Raw genomic sequence first — 21,912 nt, forward strand, 5'->3', positions numbered from 1 at the left:
GCACCAACAGCTTCAACGATTAAAAAGCCGAAGCGATCATCTCGTAGCTTCAGCGATAAAGCCCTGCTTCTTCAGCGAGAGTACCTTTACGCTCCTTTATAAGCATCTTGGTTTTAAAGCACAGCTCAACGACAGGAAGGCGTGTTTCTTGGAACACCTGAATGAGTTCCTGATCCAGGACGGAGCAGGTTTGACTCGGATGGGATGCAACACTTCTATTCATTATTAGATTTTTCCTGGAGGTCGCTTTGGATGACTTGATACCTTCCCAAGTGGAGTCTAGGTTTCCAGTGTGTGTGTGTGTGTGTGTGTGTGTGTGCATGAGTTCAAACACACTCCTCTGTAATCCAGATGTTCAGCAGTTGCCATGGAAACGCGCAGATGGGTTTCGCTCCGTGGTCATGGTATCTCTTCAACAGCTTGACAATCCAGTGTCTCTCTTCGCATTTTGTACTGAGAGCAGTGTGCAGGTAGTGTTTGTTGTGAGTTCCTAGGTTGTTTGTTGTGTGTGTGTGTGTGTGTGTGTGTGTGTGTGTGTGTGTGTGTGTGTGTGTGTGTGTGTGTGTGTGTGTGTGTGTGTGTGTGTGTGTGTGTGTGTGTGTGTGTGTGTGTGTGTGTGTGTGTGTGTGTGTGGTGACGCAAGAGATGGTTGGTCTGGAGGTAGGTGTTTGTTAGTACAGTAAAGGGGCTGCAGGCCGTTGCCCTTACAAAGTGGACCTGGGGGGGGGGGGCCTCACTCTTTCTGTCACATTTTAAGAGCTATGATGTCACCTTAGGGGCCTGAGTGTGTTCATGTGGTCATGTGACGTGTGATGGTCCCGGGAACAAAGGCTTCCAAGATGGAGTTACAGGGTGAAGGAATGTGTTGGTATTTTGTCTACATGCTGTTTTTGGTGTGTATGGATGTTTATTTTCCTATAAATAAAACTGTCTGTGTATGTGTGAGGATGTGTGTATTCATGTGTTTGAGTAATTTGTGTGTGTGTAGGTGTGTGTGTGTGCGTGCGCATCAGTGGGAGTTGGGCTGCTCCACTTTCAGCCCGACCAGTGACGGAGGCACCTGCACTGCAGTGGAGGAGGAGCTGGGAGGTGAAGCCCTGAGGCTGGCGCTCCCGTTGGAGGAGGTGGACGAGGTGGTCACGGCGGGCCTGATGAGGGGCGGCGGAGGGTGGTTGTGGGGCGCTCGGTTCTGGAGCGGGCGCGTCTGCAGGGGAGGTGGCTGACGGAGGAGGCTCGGGGGAGCCGAGGGAGGCGCGGGGCGCAGCAGAGGAGGTGGCTGGGACAGGGAGGAGGGAGCCTGGGAGGAGGAGGAGGAGGAGGAGGGGGGAGAGGAGCCCTCGGCGAGGTCGGAGGGAGAGTCTTCCATCTTGACCTGAGGGCGGGGAGGGGAAGAAAATGAAGTGAGATAAGAAGTCAGTTAGGAACAGTTGTGAGGAAAATACAGAGGAGGACATTTTCAACTATTCAACTCAACGTGAGTTTAAGAAGTCTTTTTAAATTCAGCTTCATGGTTCTTTATGTCTCGTGTATCAGCTGCTTGGCTCACCTCGTCCTCGTCTGCGGCTCCGTCTGTAGCAGCTGACAGCTCCTCAGCGCTCCTCCTGGGGTCTCGCTGGTCTCGGCTGGTCGCCACCTGCTCGGCCGCCCACTCCCTCAGCACCTCGTCCAGGTTGAACCGGCGCCGGTAGCTCACAAAGAAAGAGCTCACCTGTTCAGACGGGAGGCCGCGAGTTAGAGAGACATGAGGGACGACAGAGACGCTGTACCGCGGTGAAAGACACAGAGCAGAGAGAGTGGAGGTGACGAGAGGAGGGTCGACGGACATTATAGTTATCTTCTACAGAAAAAATACTCAAAAGGACGAGAGAGAGAAATTGGAGGATGTTGAGAGGCGGCTCGCAGAAAGCAAACTGCAGGATGGCTCAAAGTTTTTCTCCAAATCTGATGTGAAGATGCTCACCTGAGCTGGCGTCTTGGTTCCTATCACCTCAGCAATGGCAGTGAAGTCTTTACCATAGCGACGTATAGCTGAAAAGCAGACAGGGAAAGGTCAGGTTCTGTTTATAATAGGGCTGTCAAGCATTAACTAGTTAAATCCTGATTCATTTAGGTCTGAAATGATGCATTCATTTATTAATCATGTGCTTTTTTTTGTCCCTTCAGGCGCACCATGGATAAGCCTTCCTGTAGTCACAGTGATGGAAAAGAGCGACACTGCTGCGTCTTTGAATGTCTCTTATCGTTTAAACAAATCCAAGTTGTGTCTGAGAGGAACAAAAAGGCAGAGTGGAAGAAGTGTTGTGAGCCGGCTTGTTGATGTTTTCAGTTAACCTACATCTGAAGTCGGCTGGCTATGTGCACCTGGCTCTTTTCAAGGTCTGAGCTGCTTGAAACAAACACAACTCTGCACTTCCTTCAGCTCTGACTCTCTCTCTCTCTCTCTCCTGTTTGCTCGACAGAAAAGCAGAAGGTGGTGGCGCTGCCTTGCTGCCTTTAGTTGCAATATATGGATTTGAACTACAGAACCTGAAATCTTTAAAAAACGACTCCTAAGCTTCCAACTAGTCCAAAAAAAAGATTAACAGCAGAAAACAATTCTTTAACGTTTTGAACACAATCTCTGATCAATGCAAAATCAATATCAGAACCAATCAGCAACCCCGTCTAGAGGGACATGGTGTGTAGCTCTCAGGGCACTCCCTGGTGGATAATTCCTCATCAAAAAGTCCCCAGAACTGTTGGGTCCAAAAACACCTAATGATCGCTGACAGCTAGTTTCATCCCAGCTGTTACCCTGCATCCTACCTCAAAGATCTTGTAGCGCCAGCTGGTTCTATTTTTGTCTGCAGACGTCTGTTCGTATAGTCAACGCAGAGTGAGTCAGACGGGATCCATGGCCTGTAGGGCTCGGTGTCCGGACCAACATACAATAAGTAACATCTTCTGTCATGAAACCTCGTCTGAAGCAGGGCCCTCCCTGAATGCCCTTTCTGTTCGTTGACTGTGCCTCTTTATTTGACAGAGCGCCATGGAACAGTAGCCGCTTTACTCCTCCTTACAACTTTAGTTCACTTCCATCACAGCTGGAAACTAAATCACAGTAGCTCCTATTTATTTCAGTCATAGTCCGAGTAAACAAAATGTAAACGCACTTCCTCGCTGTGAACGGAGCGTCACATTTCATGGATGTTTATATTTGAGGTTTCCTTCTTCTAATCACCGGACATATTGTTTCAGCCAATGCAACACCAGAGGCGGGTTTGTGCCATCTGATGATAATTCCTGACATGCCTTATAGTTTACTCAGGCTGTGCACAAGGCTACAGCATTACAGGTTGACCTTAGCCAAAGGGCGATCTTCAGATGGTAAATAATCTTAGTCTAGCTTTTGTTAAGATGTCTCCTTGGCTGCATGTGTCTGTGCTGTCGCGTCTACATGACATTAACACAGGCAGCTTGTGTGAGTGGAAAACGTGAAGATGAATTAAACAGTCAGACTTCTGCCTGTGAATGAAAGGAGGACGAGGAGACTCAAGAGCACAAGAAGCCTCTGTAGGAGGAAAAAGAAGATGCTGCTGCTGCTGCTGCTGCTGCTTTACTCACCCTGCACGGCCAGGAGTTGCTCCTCTGTGGTCCAACGAGAGTTCATCTTAGGTGCAGGCTAAGAGAGAGAGAGAGAGAGAGAGAGAGAGAGAGAGAGGAGTTAGATTGTTAGAAAGAGAGGGGTGACACTGACAGCATGAGAGCAAAGAGCAGATTAGGGCTAATCTTAGTCCCACAAGGGCTAAAATGATGTGAGAAAGGAGTTGAGGAAGGGCAGGGGAAATACATTTAAGGACAGAGAGAGACACTGAATAGAAGAGAGTAGTTGAGAAAAAGGTGTCAAAAAAAGAAAGAACGACACACAAAAAAAGAAAACAACGTACCTCAGCAGGTTTGAAAGTACCAACGCCTTCATTTAAACTTTGTTTCAAACTACTGTTGTTCTGTTTAATCGACTGAACCTGTGAGAAACGAGGAGGGACAGAGAGAGAGAGAGAGAGAGAGAGAAGAGTTAAAAAACAGGGATTGATGCTAATCACCAAAACTAAGTTTATCCTTGATGTCAGCAACAACAACAGTATTCTTTATAACAGTATATTTTTTAACACCAGCTGCTCCAATATCTATGTGACATCATTTTATTACTTGCTACAGTTGATTCTTAAACTATAAACACCTCTCATTGAAGGTACATGCATTACATATGACACATTATAATGTGACATTTAATTACTGTGGTTGTTCTTTCACCCTTAAGCTCTGGAGGTCTGTTAACTTCCCCTTCTTACTGATAAATAACCCTGAAAGCATCACCATGTTGCTGTTCCTCCAAACCACCTCTACAAAAGATAAATAGTCATTTATTCTCTGATCAATATCACCAAGATAAGACCAGTTTAAAGATGCACATGCATCAGTAACATACCTGTCTCTTGAGAGATACCAACTGTGTGTCCAGCTGCCGTACAGTCAGCACTCCTGCGTCGTTGGAAGCTGACAGGGACGTGATGTCTCCCTGCTCGAGGTACATGCCTTTGGGGGCCTGCGGCGGGCCCTGAGCGGGTGGTGGCGGTACTGAGCTCCGATACTTTCCTTTTTCACCGGCCCAGAGCGGCTGGGCATCGCCTTGTCAGAGTTGGCATTGTTTGGATTCTGTTTCACTGCCTGTGGGGACAAAAAAAAAATCACAAATACTATAAAAAAACCGGGAGCTTTCCCAATGTTACATTTTCACAAGAAATGCAATTCAGGAGTGCAGCATCACATTCATGGATAATAAATGAGATCGGAATTGAAAGATGTCGATTTGGCCTGACTCATCGCCTCAGGCAAGCCATGATTTATGATTCATGATTTCAAAAAATAATCACAACAATTTTTATATTCCAGCAGGCACACACACATACACAGTCAGGCAAATAAACACTATTAAGATTTTTATTGCTCACCTCTTTCTTTGTGTCAATCTCAAAGTCACTGTCACTGCCAGGGTCGCCTTCCTCCAGGTCATCATTACTACGAGAAATAAAGAAATGCACACGTTTATTGTCCTTTTCAGTTCTTTCTCCAATATTGTTTCTTCCTTCTGTCCATCCCTCCCCTTGTCTCTTTCCCTCCATAAGAGTTTTCCCCCAAACTCACAACAGGTCGATGGTTTCTCCTACCTGTCCTCTTTCTCTCTCTTGCTAACCAGCCTCCTGGCCTGTCGGTCCATGACTGAGGTTCTGGTCCTCGTCTTCTTCCAGCTGTAGTAGTACTTCACCAAGCTCGAGATCAGCTTGTCTGGAAGCTAAAGAAAATGACACAAATCAAAACATTCAGCGCCGAGTTTTCAAATTCAAACTGAAAATCAAACTGAAGCATTCTGTTCTGCATATCAACGAGTGGCCTCTCACCATCTGCTGGATACGGTGAAAGCTCTTGCCGTGGAAGCTGAAGGCCTGCTCAAAAAGCACTTTATCTTCCACCGTCCACTCGTCCGGAAAGGGGGTGAAGTTGGCCAGGTCGGCAAGTGAGCGCTCCACATCGTGTTTGTGCCATAACAACATGCCCAGGGCCTGAAGGAACCGAGGAGACAAATAAAGGGTCAGGCCACGAAGCGAGACAGAAACAAGCCTTGAAAGCAGACAGACTCGTGATTTTGTTGTGCCATACCTGCTCCATGTTGTACTCTTTGGCCATCAGGATGTACTCGTCCACTGAGATAAGAAGGAAAAAGTTTTGAGAGCAAAAAAATGACGACAGAAGAAGCAAAAGGAGACACGGCAGGGGAGGAAGAGTGTGTGTGTGCGTGTGTGTGTGTGTGTGTGTGTGTGTGTGTGTGTGTGTGTGTGTGTGTGTGTGTGTGTGTGTGTGTGTGTGTGTGTGTGTGGGTGTGTGTGTGTGTTCATGCATAGAGAGCTTACACATGGCATCAGACAGCTGACTGTTGGGGCACCACACCAACATGCTCCTCTGGTCCCTCTCATTGTGCGGGTTGGACTATCTGGTAATGAAAACCAACAGGGACTTGTTTTGAACACAATAAAAACATTCAATCCATCTAATCAGTGAGATTAGACCTAGATCTGAAATCATCACGTACTTGGTCAAAGTGAATGTGTGCGTGCGCACCCTTGAAACCGTTTAAGATTTTTATTATTTTTTTTAACTCCCTATATGTCTCTGTCTGAGATCGTCACGACTTCTCAAACTAATTAACTTTTACTGGCGTCATCGCTCGTCTTTGCATGTTTCTCCAGTCTGGCTTCAGCTTCCACTTCATTAGCAAGAAAGATGTGCAGGAGGAGAAGACAGAGACGTGCAGCTGCTGTGCTCTTTAGGGAATTCAACACCTGTGCACCGACTTTAAAACACAGGTGTTTTCCTCTGGCGCGTGCTGATGCTTGTGGGACAACTTCATCATTTTGCATCTATTGAGCCTCAAACAAGGTATTGTGGTATTACAGATCATCTAACAGAACAATTCAGACTCGAAATTAAATGCTGATCAAACAATTAAACAAAAATAAAAAAACGACTGAAACTAGCTTTATTCTGAGTAACCATGGCTACAGTACATACGATTGTGACACATTATTTGCCTGGGAGGAATATTCTGGATTTTTTTGTGTCTGTATTTCATTCAAACTATGATTCAAAGGACTAAAAAAGAAACTAGTTATACTATCGGTTTAAGAGAAATACTTTCTTTGATTTTTCAGTGTAACACTGGTCAATCGACTTTCATTGTTCTCATCATCTGCATTCTCCTTCATTCATTTCAATGTCATGTCACCTCTCTCTCTCTCTCTCTCTCTCTCTCTCTCTCTCTCTCTCATCTCTCTCTCTCTCTCTCTCTCTCTCTCTCTCTCTCTCTCTCTCTCCTCTCTCTCTCTCTCTCTCCTCTCTCTCTCTCTCTCTCTCTCTCTCTCTCTCACTCTCTCTCTCTCTCCTCTCTCTCTCTCTCTCTCTCTCTCTCTCTCTCTCTCATCCCCATCTCACCTGGTTTGAACTCTGAATCTGAGCTTGGTAGTCTCCTCCACTCTGATCATGCTGTCTGTAGACACAAAGAGAGAGAGAGAGAACAAATATGACTTTTTTTATTTTCCTGATGGTGGGTAGAGCTGTACAGATAACAAAGGGAGACATCAGGAGAGATGGAATGAGTGTCATCAACGTTTTGACACACTAAATAAGTGATAGCGTTAATTATCTGGAATACCGGGTGCTGCTGGCTGACTGGTTAGTATGCACACCCCACGTACGGAGGCCGTAGTCCTCGAAGTGAGCAACCCTGGGGTCGAATCAGACCTGTAGCTCATTTCCTGCATGTCATTCCCCACTCTCTCCCTCCCTGATTTCCAATTCTATCCACAGTCCCATCTCTCGAATACAAACACCTGAAATATTTAGACGTGCTCGGCCCTTTAACAGCTTCACTTGGGGAGAGCAGTCACGTATATTAACAGCTTTTAAAGTACAATTGGTGACCGTAACGCAGAGGCAATCAGCAGTGCGACCCAAAAAGACTTTCTCTCTCACATGCAATGCACACAGTAGAGGGCAGACATGGAGAAAGTATTCTACTCAAATCCTGTAACTGTGGATCAGGGTTTACAGTTTTGTTAAGCACTTCTAACAACAACAAGATGATGATGAGCTGTTCTTCCCTCTTTCTCCAAACTGTAAAAACACAAACCTTTTTCAGTTTGTTTCAGGGGATTATTTGTTTTATTTCATGAGTTACCTAAAAGGCCAAATCAGTTTCCTTATCTGTGGCTGTCTAGTCGTGCAACTGCACTAATTCCTTGAACTTGATTAGTTGTAACATTTTATGTCACTCAAAGTCTAATTAAATAATTCATCATCCGTGTTTCTTTCTCATAATGACAGATACACAGGCAGAACTGGACAGAGGCAGAGAGCTGAAAGTGAAAGAGCTGATGGTGAACATTAAGTCATTAGTGCTGTGGTTAAGAGCATGAAGGCAAAGCGGAGGAGACACTATGAGAGCAGCAGCGAAGCAGACTAGGAGGAGGAGGGACACATTACTGTTTCCTCAGGGACAGAGGACAGGAAGGGAGGAGAGGGGGTGATGGGAACCAGAGTCTATGGGTGGAGAGAGGCAGGAAGTGGGTGAGTAAAGAGAAACTTCTAGGTTGGAAGGGGGAAACGCAGCATGAAAGGAGGCAAACAAACGGGGAGGGGGGGGGGGGGGGGGGGGGAATAAACGATGGAGAGGTGGTTGAGGTGATCTCCCTAAACCGCCAAACTAAGCTGTTATGTTGGATCTAATGATATCTCTTAAGTCTAGCAGTTAAAACAAGAAAGATCACCGGCAAGTCAGCGGGTGAAGGAGAGAATGGAGAAGGGAGAGGTGTATGTGGGCAGAGCATAACAAGGATGGAAGAGTGTGGGAAGGGGGTGGAGGAGAGAAGGAGAGGACGCCAGAAGAGGAGAGCAGTGACGAGGACTAAAGAAGCACTGCAGCAAAGCGCCAAACGCAACCAAAGCAGCAGGCGTGACGCGGCTCCACACTGGGATCATGTTTGTGTGTTGTTGTTTTTTTTTTACGTGGTCCTATCTGGAGACAAATGGCAAATCTGACAACTCTTTGAACAACCCCCCCCTTTTGGCTGTTACTGCGTCTCGAAAATGAAGTGGTCCAGCAGATTTCGCTGAGAAATAAATAGAGCAGCTAGAGGAGGAGGCTAGTGACTCTGACCCGACTCGACTGATGATTAAAATACGCTGGGAAGGCTGCACAGCATTTGACAGTTCTCCCCAGCCTGCAGATACACCGATTTCTGCAGAACTAAACAAAAAGATCGATCTGGGATAAAAAAAAACTGTCTACGAGGCATGCTTCTATAACTCTTTTCATTGTTGATTTGTGAGTTAATACTTGCTGCTTACACTTCATTAAAACAGTTTCCTAGGCTATCTCCATCGCATGATAAGGGCTGCTCACTGAAACGGACCCTAATCCTAACCTTGTTTTATACGCGTTAATACTTAAATGGGGAATCTTTGCACACTGAGACAGACTTTTCCAACGGACAGAAAACAGTGTTAAGTGTAAAATCGCATGCAGCGCGCAAACTATCACAGATGGAGCCTGGAAAACTTTATGAGTGACGCTGCACAAAAGAGTGGATTATACGCGTGTGTTTCTCCCTTTTGCAACTGAAGCGCTCGTGGGCTAAACTTCCCATGAATAGGAACTGTGCAACCAGTTTTTTTTTTTTAAATAAGTGACCCAATTCTTGGCGTGCTCCCTGACACACAGAGCAGGTTGGAGGTCAGGACATCTTTATTGACACAATGTTCTGTCCACTTTACACGAGCCTCCAGTTAGAAAAGCAGAGCCACACATGAAGTCCCCTCTAACTTTTTTGTTTGTTTGTTTGTTTGTTGGTTAAGCAGTCAGTAGAAAGAAGGGAGTGCAGTTTGACGTGTTCGTGTTCCTACCATGAGCGTGCTCTTCATCGCTGCTCTCCTCTTCCGAGTGGGGTTGGCTGTTGCCGTTGGTTACAGTCTTAGCTCTGCTCCTGGACAGGACCCCGGACCCCGAGCGCTCCATCACTGAGGGCATGGCTGCAAAACAAACATAGACATGAAATATGAATAACCAATCATCATCATGATTTGATCTCTCATAGACGATCATCCAAGGTCTTTTTTTTTTTTGTTTTCGCTGAAACCCTAATTCACTCTTGGAAATCACACAGCGCCTTATGATGCCACCTTGGAAGCGCTCTCTAAATTTCCACTGAGCTGAGTTGATTAACCCAACACTAGTTCAGTCCTCTTATCTCTGGAGGACCCTCATCATCACTCGCCGCTATGCAAACTTTGTATTACTTTTTTTTTTTTTTTAACTATAATGGAGAAAAACATTCTTGAGGTTTTGTTTTCCAGAAATGACATTGCAATTTTGTCCATCAGTCGGCATCGCATCTCCATTTTTACAATCCTCTTAACACTGTCTGCAGTACATGTGGAGGAGTATCACAGTGATCCTCACAAGAACTGCTGGACTTATTGTATTGTAACATGTTCTCCATTACAGTTATTTAGTCAGAAAATCATCCTTCTTCTGCGTATCTCTGCATAGCCAATTCCTTCCAAAAATCCATTTACAATCCAGATTATTTATTGGCTATAATCGTTTAAGTAACAAAAAAAACCACTATATTTGATTGCAATTTCTGTAACTGGTGAGTTTGCCCTCTTTAAAAATCAGTATCATTATCAAGCTCAAACTTCCTCCATCTCTCATGCTCGATTACAGATCTCCAAATGTGATAACTCATTTCCTGCAAAATGAAAATCTGTTGCATTACTCATTTCTATTCAGTCTACAGCACATCTTACACAATCAACTACATGAACACATGTGAATGTTAAGACATGCTTGGGGAATCCATCGTATCAGACAAAGTGGCATCTTCTGAAGAACGACAGGAGGGTCCTCCTTCATGAAGGGGACTCTCATCGAAAGTGTCATCCACAGTCAGAGTCAGATATCACTACGTGGCCCAAGCCTCGTTGTCTCTCTCTCTCTCTTTCTCTCTCTGTGTGTGTTTCCTCCGGGGCAGCGAGTCTACACAGTAGCACAAAAGACTAGACGGTCAGCTCAGGACACACACATCCACACACAGCAGAGAGTAACCCATCAGAAGTCCCTCCAAAAAAAAACCCCCAGAGGTGAACACAAAGAAAGACCGATCATAATCGCACATGGATGTAGAAACAACAACAACAACAAACTGAAGTCTGTGCAGCGAATCGCTCACACTCGCCCTAGTTTTCTTCCACCAAACACACGAGCAACTTCATCATCAGTAACCTAACTTGAACTGCGACCAGAACAAAGCAACGACGCAGCGGATTTATATGGCACACGACCCACATGAATTTATTTCTCCACATTCTTCAGATTAAACCTGCTCTGATGTGTCTTTTAACAAGGGGAGTGTGCATCTCTACAACCCCAGAGATTATACTACATCTACCAAACTCCGGCAGACAATACGAAGTGTCTGAGGCACTCTGGGGGTCTTTGTCTATCGTGGCTCTCTCGTTGGCCCCCTCAAAAAAACCCAACAACAGCTGCCCCCCCCCCCCCTCCTCTAACTTCACCATAAACTTATTATCCGAACATAGACACATCGATTTTTCTACATTTTCCAGATCTTATAATGTTGTGGAGCTGCAGCTACAATGGAGACTCGATGTGTATAATCTCACCCCGGTTCTTTTTTTTTTTTCAAGAGAGAGTTTTAAGGTAGTATAGCCTCGAGTCAGGCACGGCTGTAGTAGCCTCGATCACTGGTAGATTCGTCAACTGTTAACAATTGTACCTAAGTACTGCGAGAAATGGTTTAGTCTGCTATTGAAAAGCACTACTTGACTCAGTTTTTATTCTTAGTAATTTAATTTGACTATCTCTATCTGAACAACTTTTGTTTTTTAAATCTGACATGGCAATGCATGATAACACACACACACAAAAACCACAGCACACACACACTGCTTCAGGTTTAAGAAGTTTAAATGCATGTGTATTATTGTTTTGCAAATGGCTATACATGTCTTAATAATCTCCTATAATCATTTGTGTGTGTGTGTGTGTGTGTGTGTGTGTGTATCTGGTAAAGACAACACTACAGCTCTTCCATCCTGGTTTGAATTTCCCATTCTTGGCTTTTGTGCAAATAAGTTAATAAATAAATTAAACCTCACACGTGACGGGACTAAAATGGCTTTGCATTGCTTACTTTGCTAAATCAATAACTTCCACATCTTTTCCTAAGCAGTCATCTTTTTTGTGTGTGTGTGTGTGTCACACTTTTTGAAGTCCTTTTGTTTTCCCCACGCTGGAAGCTCCTGTCTGGTGCTGATGTGAACTCACAATAATTCGCCCTCTAGATTATTTTAAAAAAAAATTTAAAAAAAAAACTGGAGTTGTCGGGACGTCTAGCTGCAGACAATCAGAGTCATTTTCAGACACTCAGGAATAATAAAAAAAAAAAAAGAGACGACCTCCCCCCCCGCAGTCATCAAAGTGCATGTAGAGTCAACCCGAGTTGGTCATTGGGGATGCTAATGTTAGCCACTTAGCTTCTGCGTTACATTAGTAACGTAGCTGGAAGTGGAGATAACAGTTACACCGTACCTGTGTGTCGTTTCTCTCCGGCTTTTTTTCCCCCCTCCGCACTCCAAAAAAACTTAATCCGCACCTTCCGTCCGCGGTGTGAAACGTCCCCTCCGAAGTGCTCCCAGGAAATCTGCTTAACCCTTAAAAAATGTTATTTCTCGCCTAATTGATGAGCGCAGTCAGTACAATGAAGTGAACTGCAGCCGTGAGTGTGTGTGTGAGAGTGTGTGTGAGTGTGTGTGTGTGTGTGTGTGTGTGTGCGCGCGCCGGGGAGACCGGACAACACCCGGGGAAAAGTGAGGTGGACATCCGCCCCGAATGTGGTTCGCCTCCTCCCCAACGCAGCCGTTTGGATTGACAAAAAAGTAGTCCCGTCAAACTATTACTTATATCTTGCCCCAGTTTTGAATTATTACACTGCTAAGCGTGATATTTGACACGTAACAGTGGGTTTCTTTCACGAGCATCGTACTGAAAGGCTTTGGAAAAAAAAAAAAAAAAAAAATCCAGTTTATAATAATAATAATAATTACCTTACAATTAACACTTACGTTTATATCTTTAAAATAAAAAGAGGAGGAATTGGCTGTTGTGTGTAGTAAATGCAGGCGTTTTTTTTTTTTTAGAGTATTAATCTTCAATCTATCCAAAAATCCCATAAATTAGGGACTACTTGCCAGTGTGTCGGCGGAGGGATTCGTCAGCTGTGCATCGCTGTGCTGAGGCAGGCTGTCCAGACTTGCACTGATGTATGCATGGTGGTGGAGAAGAGGGCAGGGGAGTGTGTGTGTGTGTGTGTGTGTGTGTGTGTGTGTGTGTGTGTGTGTGTGTGTGTGTGTGTGTGTACGATTGAACCTAAAAGGTGTGTATACATGAGAAAGTGTTATCAGGTCCTCACTCTGCTGTGTGCATGACTCAGACAACCCCAGATAATAAAGTTTCAGCATACTTGATTTTTTTTTTAAAATTTCATTTAAAATGTGCAACAATTCAAATGTTCGTGTGCATTAGTAGCCTACATGTGCACAGGTTGACGAGTGTTGAGTGTGTGTTTCTGTGATTGCTTTAGCAGGATATCTCACACCTGATGCTGGCAGTACACACAATTTAACACACATACAAATAACCTGCTGCTACCTTCATAAGTGCCTGCTGCTGACATGTAACAGCCTGTTATCCTACTCCTTTATTTTTTTCCCCACTTTCTCTTTGCCATCACCTCCTCCTCCTTTCTCCCCCACCTCCTCTTCATCATCCCTGTTTGCACATGTTCCCACCTCAGCTATAGCCTACATCTCCCCCTTGATCTCCTACACTCCTCTTTTTCTCTGCTTCTCCGCTACTTTCTCTTCCTTTCTTCCTTCACACCTCCTGAGTATCTGCTCTAATTCCCCTCCTCAACCTCCCCCCCCTTTTCTTCTCGCCTCAGTTTGTGCACCCTCCTCCAAGATTGTTTTTTTTGTTTCTTCTCCTTCTTACTCCTTATTATTACCGACCCTGCCTCCCTCCTCTCTCACCCATCCATTTCCTTTCCCTCCTCCACTTCTCTCCCCTCCTTAGTATTTCTCCCCCCCCCCCCCCCCTCCTTCCTCTGCCCTTCTACATTCCCCCTCACTTTCTTTTCCTTGTGATGATTCCACTGCTCTGTCTCTCATGCCTTCCCTCCACTTCTTCCTCACTGCTCCTCCGCCTCTTTCCTGTCTCTTTCTCTGGCTACTTATCTGTCGACCTCTCGCCGTCTTCCTCACATGTCACTTTTGATTTCAACGGCGTGTGTGTGTGTGTGTGTGTGTGTGTGTGTGTGCCGTACGTGCAAATTCTTCCCTTACCCTCCCCCCATCCTCCCCCTACGGTGACACAGTAAAGCAGCTTCGCTTTCCTCACCTCCAGCCCTCTCCTACTTCTCTCCTCTTCCTCCTCCTCCTCCTCCTCCTCCCTCCCCTGCCTCGTTTTCACCCTTGCCACCTCCTCTCCTCTCTCCTCACCCACTTCCCTCCTCTCCTCTCATTAGTCAGTGTCCATGAGACTCACCATTCCACTGATTCCTCTCTTGCTCAGTTCTCCAGTCACTATCACACCCTCACTAATGAACAACTGCTATATCTCTCCCTTCACCCCCCAGTACTCTTTTCAGCCCCCTCCTCGTCTTCTTTCTGTCCCCGCTCTCCTCCTCTGTCCTCGTCTCCATTCCCCTTGCTCTGCCTGTCTCTCTCTCTCTCTCTCCCCTTCTCATTCCCTTCTCTTTTTTTTCTCGCTCCGTTTCTCTTCGATCTCTCAGAAGTGAGTGTCCCTCCCACTCTCCCTTTAGCTCACTCTTGTTTCCACTTCTTCTCCTCACCCCCTCCCCTCCTGTCTCTTTCCACCTGTCTCCTTCTTGTCTGTCTATCCGTCTGCTTTCCTCGCCAAATGTCTGTCTCCTCTGCTGTCTGCTTCCCTCACGACCTCTCCCTTTCCTTACATCTCACCCTCACTCCCATCCGTCCATTCTTCCTCTGACTTTTCTCTGTTGCCTCAGCAGATGCACAGTCTAGAATCAGATGGGATAGAATGGGCTCTTCCTGCTGAAAGGACCGTCATGCAAGTCCAAAGGCTCAGTGCTGCAATACTCACCTACATGGAGGCACAGAGAAAGGCTTATTTTAGCCATCACCAACTCAGTATGGTATGATTTTCTGCTTGGATTGCCAAAACATCATCATGAAGTCATCACTGTATGACACACCATATGACTCATTATTGTCTGACACAAGCCTTTGTGACATAAAGATCAGAGTACATCAGTTCAAACAGATTTTATATAACGGTGATATCAGCTCATCTTTTAATTAACCCCTGGTGTATTTTCCAAGTCACTAGACGTATAAAAGTTCATAAACGGCTTTGCAATATGAACGCCTCCAAGGTCAAGATCTAAAAAAATAACCTTCAAAGAAATATACCTGATATCATAGGTTGTGGCATGGTGAGGTTTAGACTCGATTCTGTCACTCTTCTTGCTATTTACAACATTCAAACAGGTTTTCAGTTACTACGGCTGTACACTGTCCGCCCAAAACCCAGCAAAAATTCAACCAAGCAACCAATCAATTTTTATTTTTATCGTGCCAAATCAAACATAAGGGGTTGACTGTTATAGCCATAACATTTAAACTTTATTGTAGCGTATACAAACTTCATCTTAAAGTATATGAATCTCTCTCATACCACTCATAACCTGATGCTCAGAATGTGAATAGTATGATTATACATTGTTCATGTATAATGTGTGGTACAGAGACTGGGCCATCTGCGTGCTGTGGAGGGCTGGTGTGTGTGTGTGTGTGTGTGTGTGTGTGTGTGTGTGTGTGTGTGTGTGTGTGTGTGTGTGTGTGTGTGTGTGTGTGTATATCTGTATGGGTGTACATGTGAATTTGTTTATGCCCATCCCCCTTTTTCCTCTTATTTAACTCGATAGCTACTCGAGTGATTGCTCAAATTCTTTTTTTATATATCTCCTCCAACTCTCTTCTACACATTGGGTACCCACATTCTTCCACAAAAAAACTACAAGTATCTCCTATCACACAGGAATGAATTAGTGTGAACTGTAACACTTAAACTCTATCAAGAGCAACTGTTTTGTCTTCAGGTTGTTTCCGTCTTTGTATACTTACTCCTGTTTTGTCTCTTTACGTCCATTGATATCACCTAATTAAAAAAAAAAAAAGGATAGACAAAAAGAAGTTATCCCATGACACCTAACCCTTGGTGTTGTAATCCCACAATGGTCCCACAATGCATTGCACAGAGGTAATGGAGGAACTGATCATATCTGGGGGAAAGACTCCACAACATGTTGGTGAACCAGCAGAAATGAAAGAAAGCAGCAATAAAGATAATTCTTTGGGACACAAATCAGCATCAGGAGCCAATCTGATTGTCCAATCACTTATTGCAGCTGAGGGTGGCGCTAAAGGAAAGTTTACAGAGTGTAAAAAAAAAAAACTGCAAAGGGGTCATCCTCTTGGGGACCTGAATAAAATGGAAAAAAACGCACCGGGATCCAGATAGTTTTTTGAGACACAATGCCGTGTTATGGGCAGAAAAGGTCGGCACAGATGAAGCTATGACCTGCGGGTGGTGCTAGAAGAAGGTCAGAAGGTCAATGAGATCATAGAGAATCAGCTCTCAGGGATCAGTCAGTAAACATCCATGGCAAGGTTAAATGCTTTCAGGCAAGTTGTCATTGAAAATGTTCCAAACTAAAATCCCCATTTAAGAGTCCTCCACTGCTGGTTAACAAAACAATCTCCATATTAATACTTTCGCATGCACAGTTGCAATTTTACCGATACAAACCATTCATATTAGATTATCAAATGAGGTTAAAAGTGAAATCCAGGCTGCAGCCAAATCTAGCTCCAGTAGGGGTGTTAATGCAGAAATGGATGCTGCAAGGCTGTCCACATAGTTTAAATACAAACAGTCATAAATCACTTAGATGTATATAAGTACAACTGCAGCAGCGGACAGATAGCAGACATTCTCAAGCAGTGTGTAGACTTACTGTAGAACCATGTATTTTAAGCAGAATAGCCATGAAGGGGACGATGTCCAGTCTAGGTGTTGTGATTCTCTGCTTGCTGTGTTGAGAGAGGCCTCATCTTCATCCACCAGTCTCCTCTGCCCCCTTTCCACACTGCATCTGTTGATTCCCTCTCTCAGCCTCCTCCCCTCTCCTGCTCTCTTCACTTCTGCTGCCTCCCTCCCCTCCCTCCCTCCTCTCCCTCCCACTCCCTCTCCTTCCCCATCTTTCTCCTCCATCCTCCTCATCCTCATCCTTTCCTGTCTCTTCATTATCATGTGCCCTGATTGTTATTTCCTCTTCATCTCCTCGTTTCTATATATCATCCCACACATCTTTAGGCTGCAGGAGAGCACTATATGTGTGTGTTCCAGTATATGAGTGGGTGGAGGTGGCAGGGGGGGGGGGCGTCTTGAATTTCATTATGAGCTAGTGCAAGCACACCAGAAAGAATGCATAGAAAATCTTAAATTCTTGAATATGTATAGACAGAGGGAAACATGTAGAAAGTGGTGAAAAGGCATGCTGATAAATATATGTTTGTCTGGGCTTCAGGAAAGAAGCAGACAGGGGGAGACTTCAGCGAGCATCAGGCCTCTGCACAGACTCTCAGAGCCTCCCCGCGCCCCCTACTGACATATGAAATAAATAGTTTTTCTACCGACAGCCGAGAGACAGATTCCCAGAAGACAAAAGACTGTAGGCGGGGTTTAGAGACTGGGCCATCTGCGTGCTGGGGAGGGCTGTTGTGTGTGTGTGTGTGTGTGTGTGTGTGTGTGTGTGTGCTTGTGTGTGTGTGTGTGTGTGTGAGAGAGAGAGAGAGGAGACAGAGAGAACCCCCCATACAAGGCCGTTATTTGCATTATGGAAAAGTGGGTAGGCTGTGAAGGTGGCCATCTCATATCCCACTAAACCAAGAAACTCACAGTCAGAATCAGAGATGCGTGGAGTCATATTTAACCCTTTGCTTTTTACTTCCCGTCCAGATTTAAGAGATTCAATGTGCAGAAAGGAACAGACATGTGAACTCAAAATGGGCTTGCATGTTTGATAAAAACGGACCTGACCACAAAGTCATGTGAGATCTCTGAAGAAACACTTGCATGCTTTATATATAACACATGCTTTGCAAGAAGACATTTCTTCTTTTTTTTATGCATACATTTTCTACCCATTTGCTCTTCTTTCAGTTGTATATGCTGCACAGCCATTACTGACCATGCATTTGCATTTGCATCTGTATGCTCTATTAATTCTTGCACCAGGGCGTGATACTTGTCATGTATCATGTATGTAAGTGGCAGACTGTGTTCTGAGCGCTACACTCTGAAGAAGGCTTTTTGTACCAGAACATGTGGGTTACTATTCAGCTTTTTTTTAATGATGTGTAGTTAGCATCTTCATTATGAAATAGCCAAGTGAATAAAGTGATTTATCTTTTCCAGAAAGGTGCCTTGGTTTTGTCACCTTTTTAAATCTTGGTTCCCCATTATTAACCCCCAAAATAAACCTTAAAATGATCATGATAGTGATGCGTGGTGAGTGTTCCTATATAGGCTCCTATAGCATGTTTATGTTGTATATGACCTCAGTTTTACCCTTCAGTCTCCTTGAATCACCCTTGGGGCCTTTAATGTTCACACTGAGGACTATAGTGTGCCTTTCCTATATGTAATTCAATAACTATCCACATTTATCTGTTTTCTTTGTTGCTGATTTAAGGAATACGCAGCAGTATCTTCATGCTGCAGGGGGGGGGGAAGAAGCATAGTCTATTTTAACGCTCCAACAGCCAGTTCTACTGTGTTTGTTCAAGTTGGCGTCAAAAGAAAGCCGAGACAGTAAAAGCTAAGTAATAAGAGAGCCTATATTTTCTATACCTGCTCATCTTTTATCCTGTCTTTGGCTTAATTTTGGGTTTGGAAGAACTCTAGGGTTGCATCCAGAATTGAGTGATTTCATACCTCACATTGCCACCTAGTGGTTACTTTGATAAACTGCTTCTTAGTAGAAAATCTTCCTGGATGGTGATGAGCACAAATTAAAGGATTACAAGTAAAGAGAAACTGAATTTAATCTTGTATCATGTATCCTCTCTTGGAAATCCCAAATCCATATATATGAAACTTTTAGGATATACTAAGATACAGGCACTAAGAGGGAGGCTGCATATCAATACAGCCCAAAATGATTTCAGAACGAGGTCACATGTTCAAGCAGCTTTTCCACCACAAGATTATTGGAAAAGATCTAATAATCCTGAAACATTTTCAGTAATTCTGGAAAATGTCAATGCTTGAGTAATTCAATCATATTTATTCGTTTATAATACAAATTCTTATTCTTAAGAGGAACTGATACTTCTATTTTCCTGACCTTCCTCTGTTTCTCTTGCTGTAATCGACATGTTATTCAATCTTGATCCGGAATTTGTTTTTTTTTTGTGTTCAAGGGGAATTCCAACCTATGATATCCACATTATTTGTGGACTATATATATACACCTATATTATACTGTATTTGTCCATGGAGGCTGCTCTTTGGACAATGAATGTCTATACTGGAGAATATCCTAATACCTTTTTTGGGCTGTTACTTGTCACAGGCTGATTGTGTGATGTAGGCCTCTTGATAGTTTGCCAAACACCTTTGTGGTGGAGAAGCAAAAATACAAATCAGTTATTGCTAATCTAGATGCACATTTAAACGTCAATACAAGACACTTACCATAGAAAAATACAGTAGGCCTACATGCTAATGCTGCGTTCCATTTACCTCGGAACTCGGATCTGGTTATGACGTCACACCCGAGTTAATGCTGCATTTCTAACAAAACCAAGGTACTCCTGGAGGCGTCTATGTTGCTTTTCCGACTTGCAACTGGAACGTAGTTAACTTGGGTGTGACGTCATTCCCACCTCGGAACACGGAAATTCCGACAGGATATTCCATCAGGAACAACAATCCATTGAAAGTTTCTTGTCACCTCTCACAGATTTTTTTTTTTAATTACTCAAAATGTCTAAAATATCAATGTCTTTATGCAATTTGACATGAGGAACAAGAATCAATTGAAAGATCTTTGTCACCTGTCACAGATTTTTCAAAATAAAATATTAAACATGACTAAAATATCACAGTCTCTGAAATTTGAGCAGACTCTACCTTTAATTATCTCAAAAGCTCTACAGTAAACTCTTCTGAAAATTCTCAGGATAACAGTCAGTGACATGAGGAACAAGAATCCATTGGAAGATCTTTGTCACCTGTCACAGATTTTTCAAAATAAAATATTAAATATGAATCAAATATCAGTAATTCCTTGTATAGATGCGCATCATGTTTCCAGCGGCGGCTGGCCTGACCGGGGTTTTACAAAAGACGGCTTCACCGCGGTGTACGGCGTGGGCTTCGTAACCATGTCCCGCCCTCTGATAGTCTGTCGTCACATTTCCAAACAAGGAAACCATATTCGCGCTAAAGCAGTGGTGCATTCAAATACTGTCGGAAAAACGACGATTCAAACTTTGGAAGACTCCTCGGCATACCACGGTAGCGTGGCCGAGCGGTCTAAGGCGCTGGATTAAGGCTCCAGTCTCTTCGGAGGCGTGGGTTCGAATCCCACCGCTGCCATGAAGCTTTTCTATATAAAAAAACTGGATGAACTATCTGACTGATGGTTTGTAGGGTTAGTCGGGTTAGTGTGTTGGAACAAATATCTTCAGATGTTGCATGCTGGATCTCATGGTTCTCCTGTGTTGTTCCTTATGGTTCCTGTCTCAGTCAGTGGCATATCCAAATTAGACAGTTTTGCTGAAAAATGCGCAAATGATTATTTAGATGGCCTATTGGATGTGATATTCCCTAAACCCCTGCAAGTAAGGATATAAATGCATGTACTGTTGGAAGTAACCTAAAGTTTTACATGCAAAACCTGTAATGATTGATTGTGCATTATTAATAAAGGATAAATGTTTGATGGGGTGCATAAAATATGAACTATCTTCAACACGCCTAACAACAATACTTAGGCTATGTCCTTCTGATTTATGCACCTCTTACCTCAACCTCACTTTGATTAAAAATACAATTTACCCTAACCTTTTTACTTCTAGTTGACTTGTTGCAATTGCTTATTTTAGTTAGGGCCGCATGCACCACAGCTTTAAGCAGACTCTTAGCTGTGAACTTTGCTATTTTTACTTCCTTCCATTTGCCATGCACCTTAACAGCCTCTGCTTTATCTGGTCTTATGCACTACATCACTTAATTCTATCCTTTCTCTATCAGTATTCATACAGTTCTGGTTACTTTATTCCTGTTGTTTCTTATCCATCATTGCACTACGGTCACTTTATTTATCTAATTTTTACCTTACAGTTATATTGTATATATTAGTTCTGTTGTTCCATTATTCACCATGCACCTTATTTACTTATCATTTAGTATTTAGCCTACTTGCACATAGCTCTGTATATATATATTTATTTCTCGTTTACTGCACATACTGTAGTTCTGTTTACATCTGTTTACATCTGTTAGTCCGATCACTGTCCACTTATATCTACTCTTTTATATTTTGTATTTTTAAGTTAAGTTTAAGCTTTAAGTTGTATTTAAATTGACACTTTATATTTAGGTTAAAATGTTTCGTCTACTTACACTGTTGTTAATTTACTGCTCTGTGTGCCTTTGAATTGTCCCCCCGGGGACAAATACATTTTTTTGTATTTAATTGAATTGAATTAAGCAATCCATGACACACAACTGGATTTTACTTTGTTAAAAAAATAACTTGTGAAAAGTATTACTAAAATGTTTAAATGTTATAGGTATTTTTTTTTCTTACACATCATAAATATTTAGTTCATAAGTGGTGAAGTATATGGAAGCTCATTTCTGCCAGTTAAAAAATTATGAGCTAATGAAGTCATAATAATGAGACAAAAAGTCATAATACTGAGATAAAAAGCCGAAATTATGAGATAAAAAGTCAGGGACACCATCTACTACCATGAACTTTAGCCTACAAAATAACTGTGTGGTACATTGACAGTTAAACGGTCAATGCTACTTAAACAGTAATGTAATGTAGTTCTAACGACAACCAGATTAAAAGAAAAACTATTTATCATGCATCTAATGTGGGGTGGGGGGAGGGG

At 43.5% G+C, this 21,912-nt stretch overlaps 1 protein-coding gene and 1 non-coding gene across 2 annotated transcripts; one reads left to right on the forward strand and one right to left on the reverse strand.

Moving 5' to 3' along the window:
• Nucleotides 1–543: 543 nt before the first annotated feature.
• On the reverse strand, nucleotides 544–9,575 carry rcor2 (REST corepressor 2). The gene is given in 14 exon segments (XM_020643630.3): nucleotides 544–1,372; nucleotides 1,547–1,708; nucleotides 1,961–2,028; nucleotides 3,604–3,661; nucleotides 3,927–4,004; nucleotides 4,469–4,578; nucleotides 4,581–4,707; nucleotides 4,992–5,058; nucleotides 5,208–5,332; nucleotides 5,439–5,600; nucleotides 5,698–5,741; nucleotides 5,949–6,028; nucleotides 7,027–7,081; nucleotides 9,496–9,575. Coding segments are annotated over 12 exon segments (1,407 nt in total). The 5' UTR covers nucleotides 5,992–6,028; nucleotides 7,027–7,081; nucleotides 9,496–9,575; the 3' UTR covers nucleotides 544–1,009.
• Nucleotides 9,576–20,301: 10,726 nt separating this feature from the next.
• Nucleotides 20,302–20,383, forward strand: trnal-aag (transfer RNA leucine (anticodon AAG)). The gene has a single exon. It is a non-coding gene; the product is annotated as a tRNA-Leu (tRNA).
• The last annotated feature ends 1,529 nt before the right edge of the window (nucleotides 20,384–21,912 follow it).

Source organism: Labrus bergylta, chromosome 22 (genome assembly GCF_963930695.1).
Source record: "Labrus bergylta chromosome 22, fLabBer1.1, whole genome shotgun sequence".
Taxonomy (NCBI): domain Eukaryota; kingdom Metazoa; phylum Chordata; class Actinopteri; order Labriformes; family Labridae; genus Labrus; species Labrus bergylta.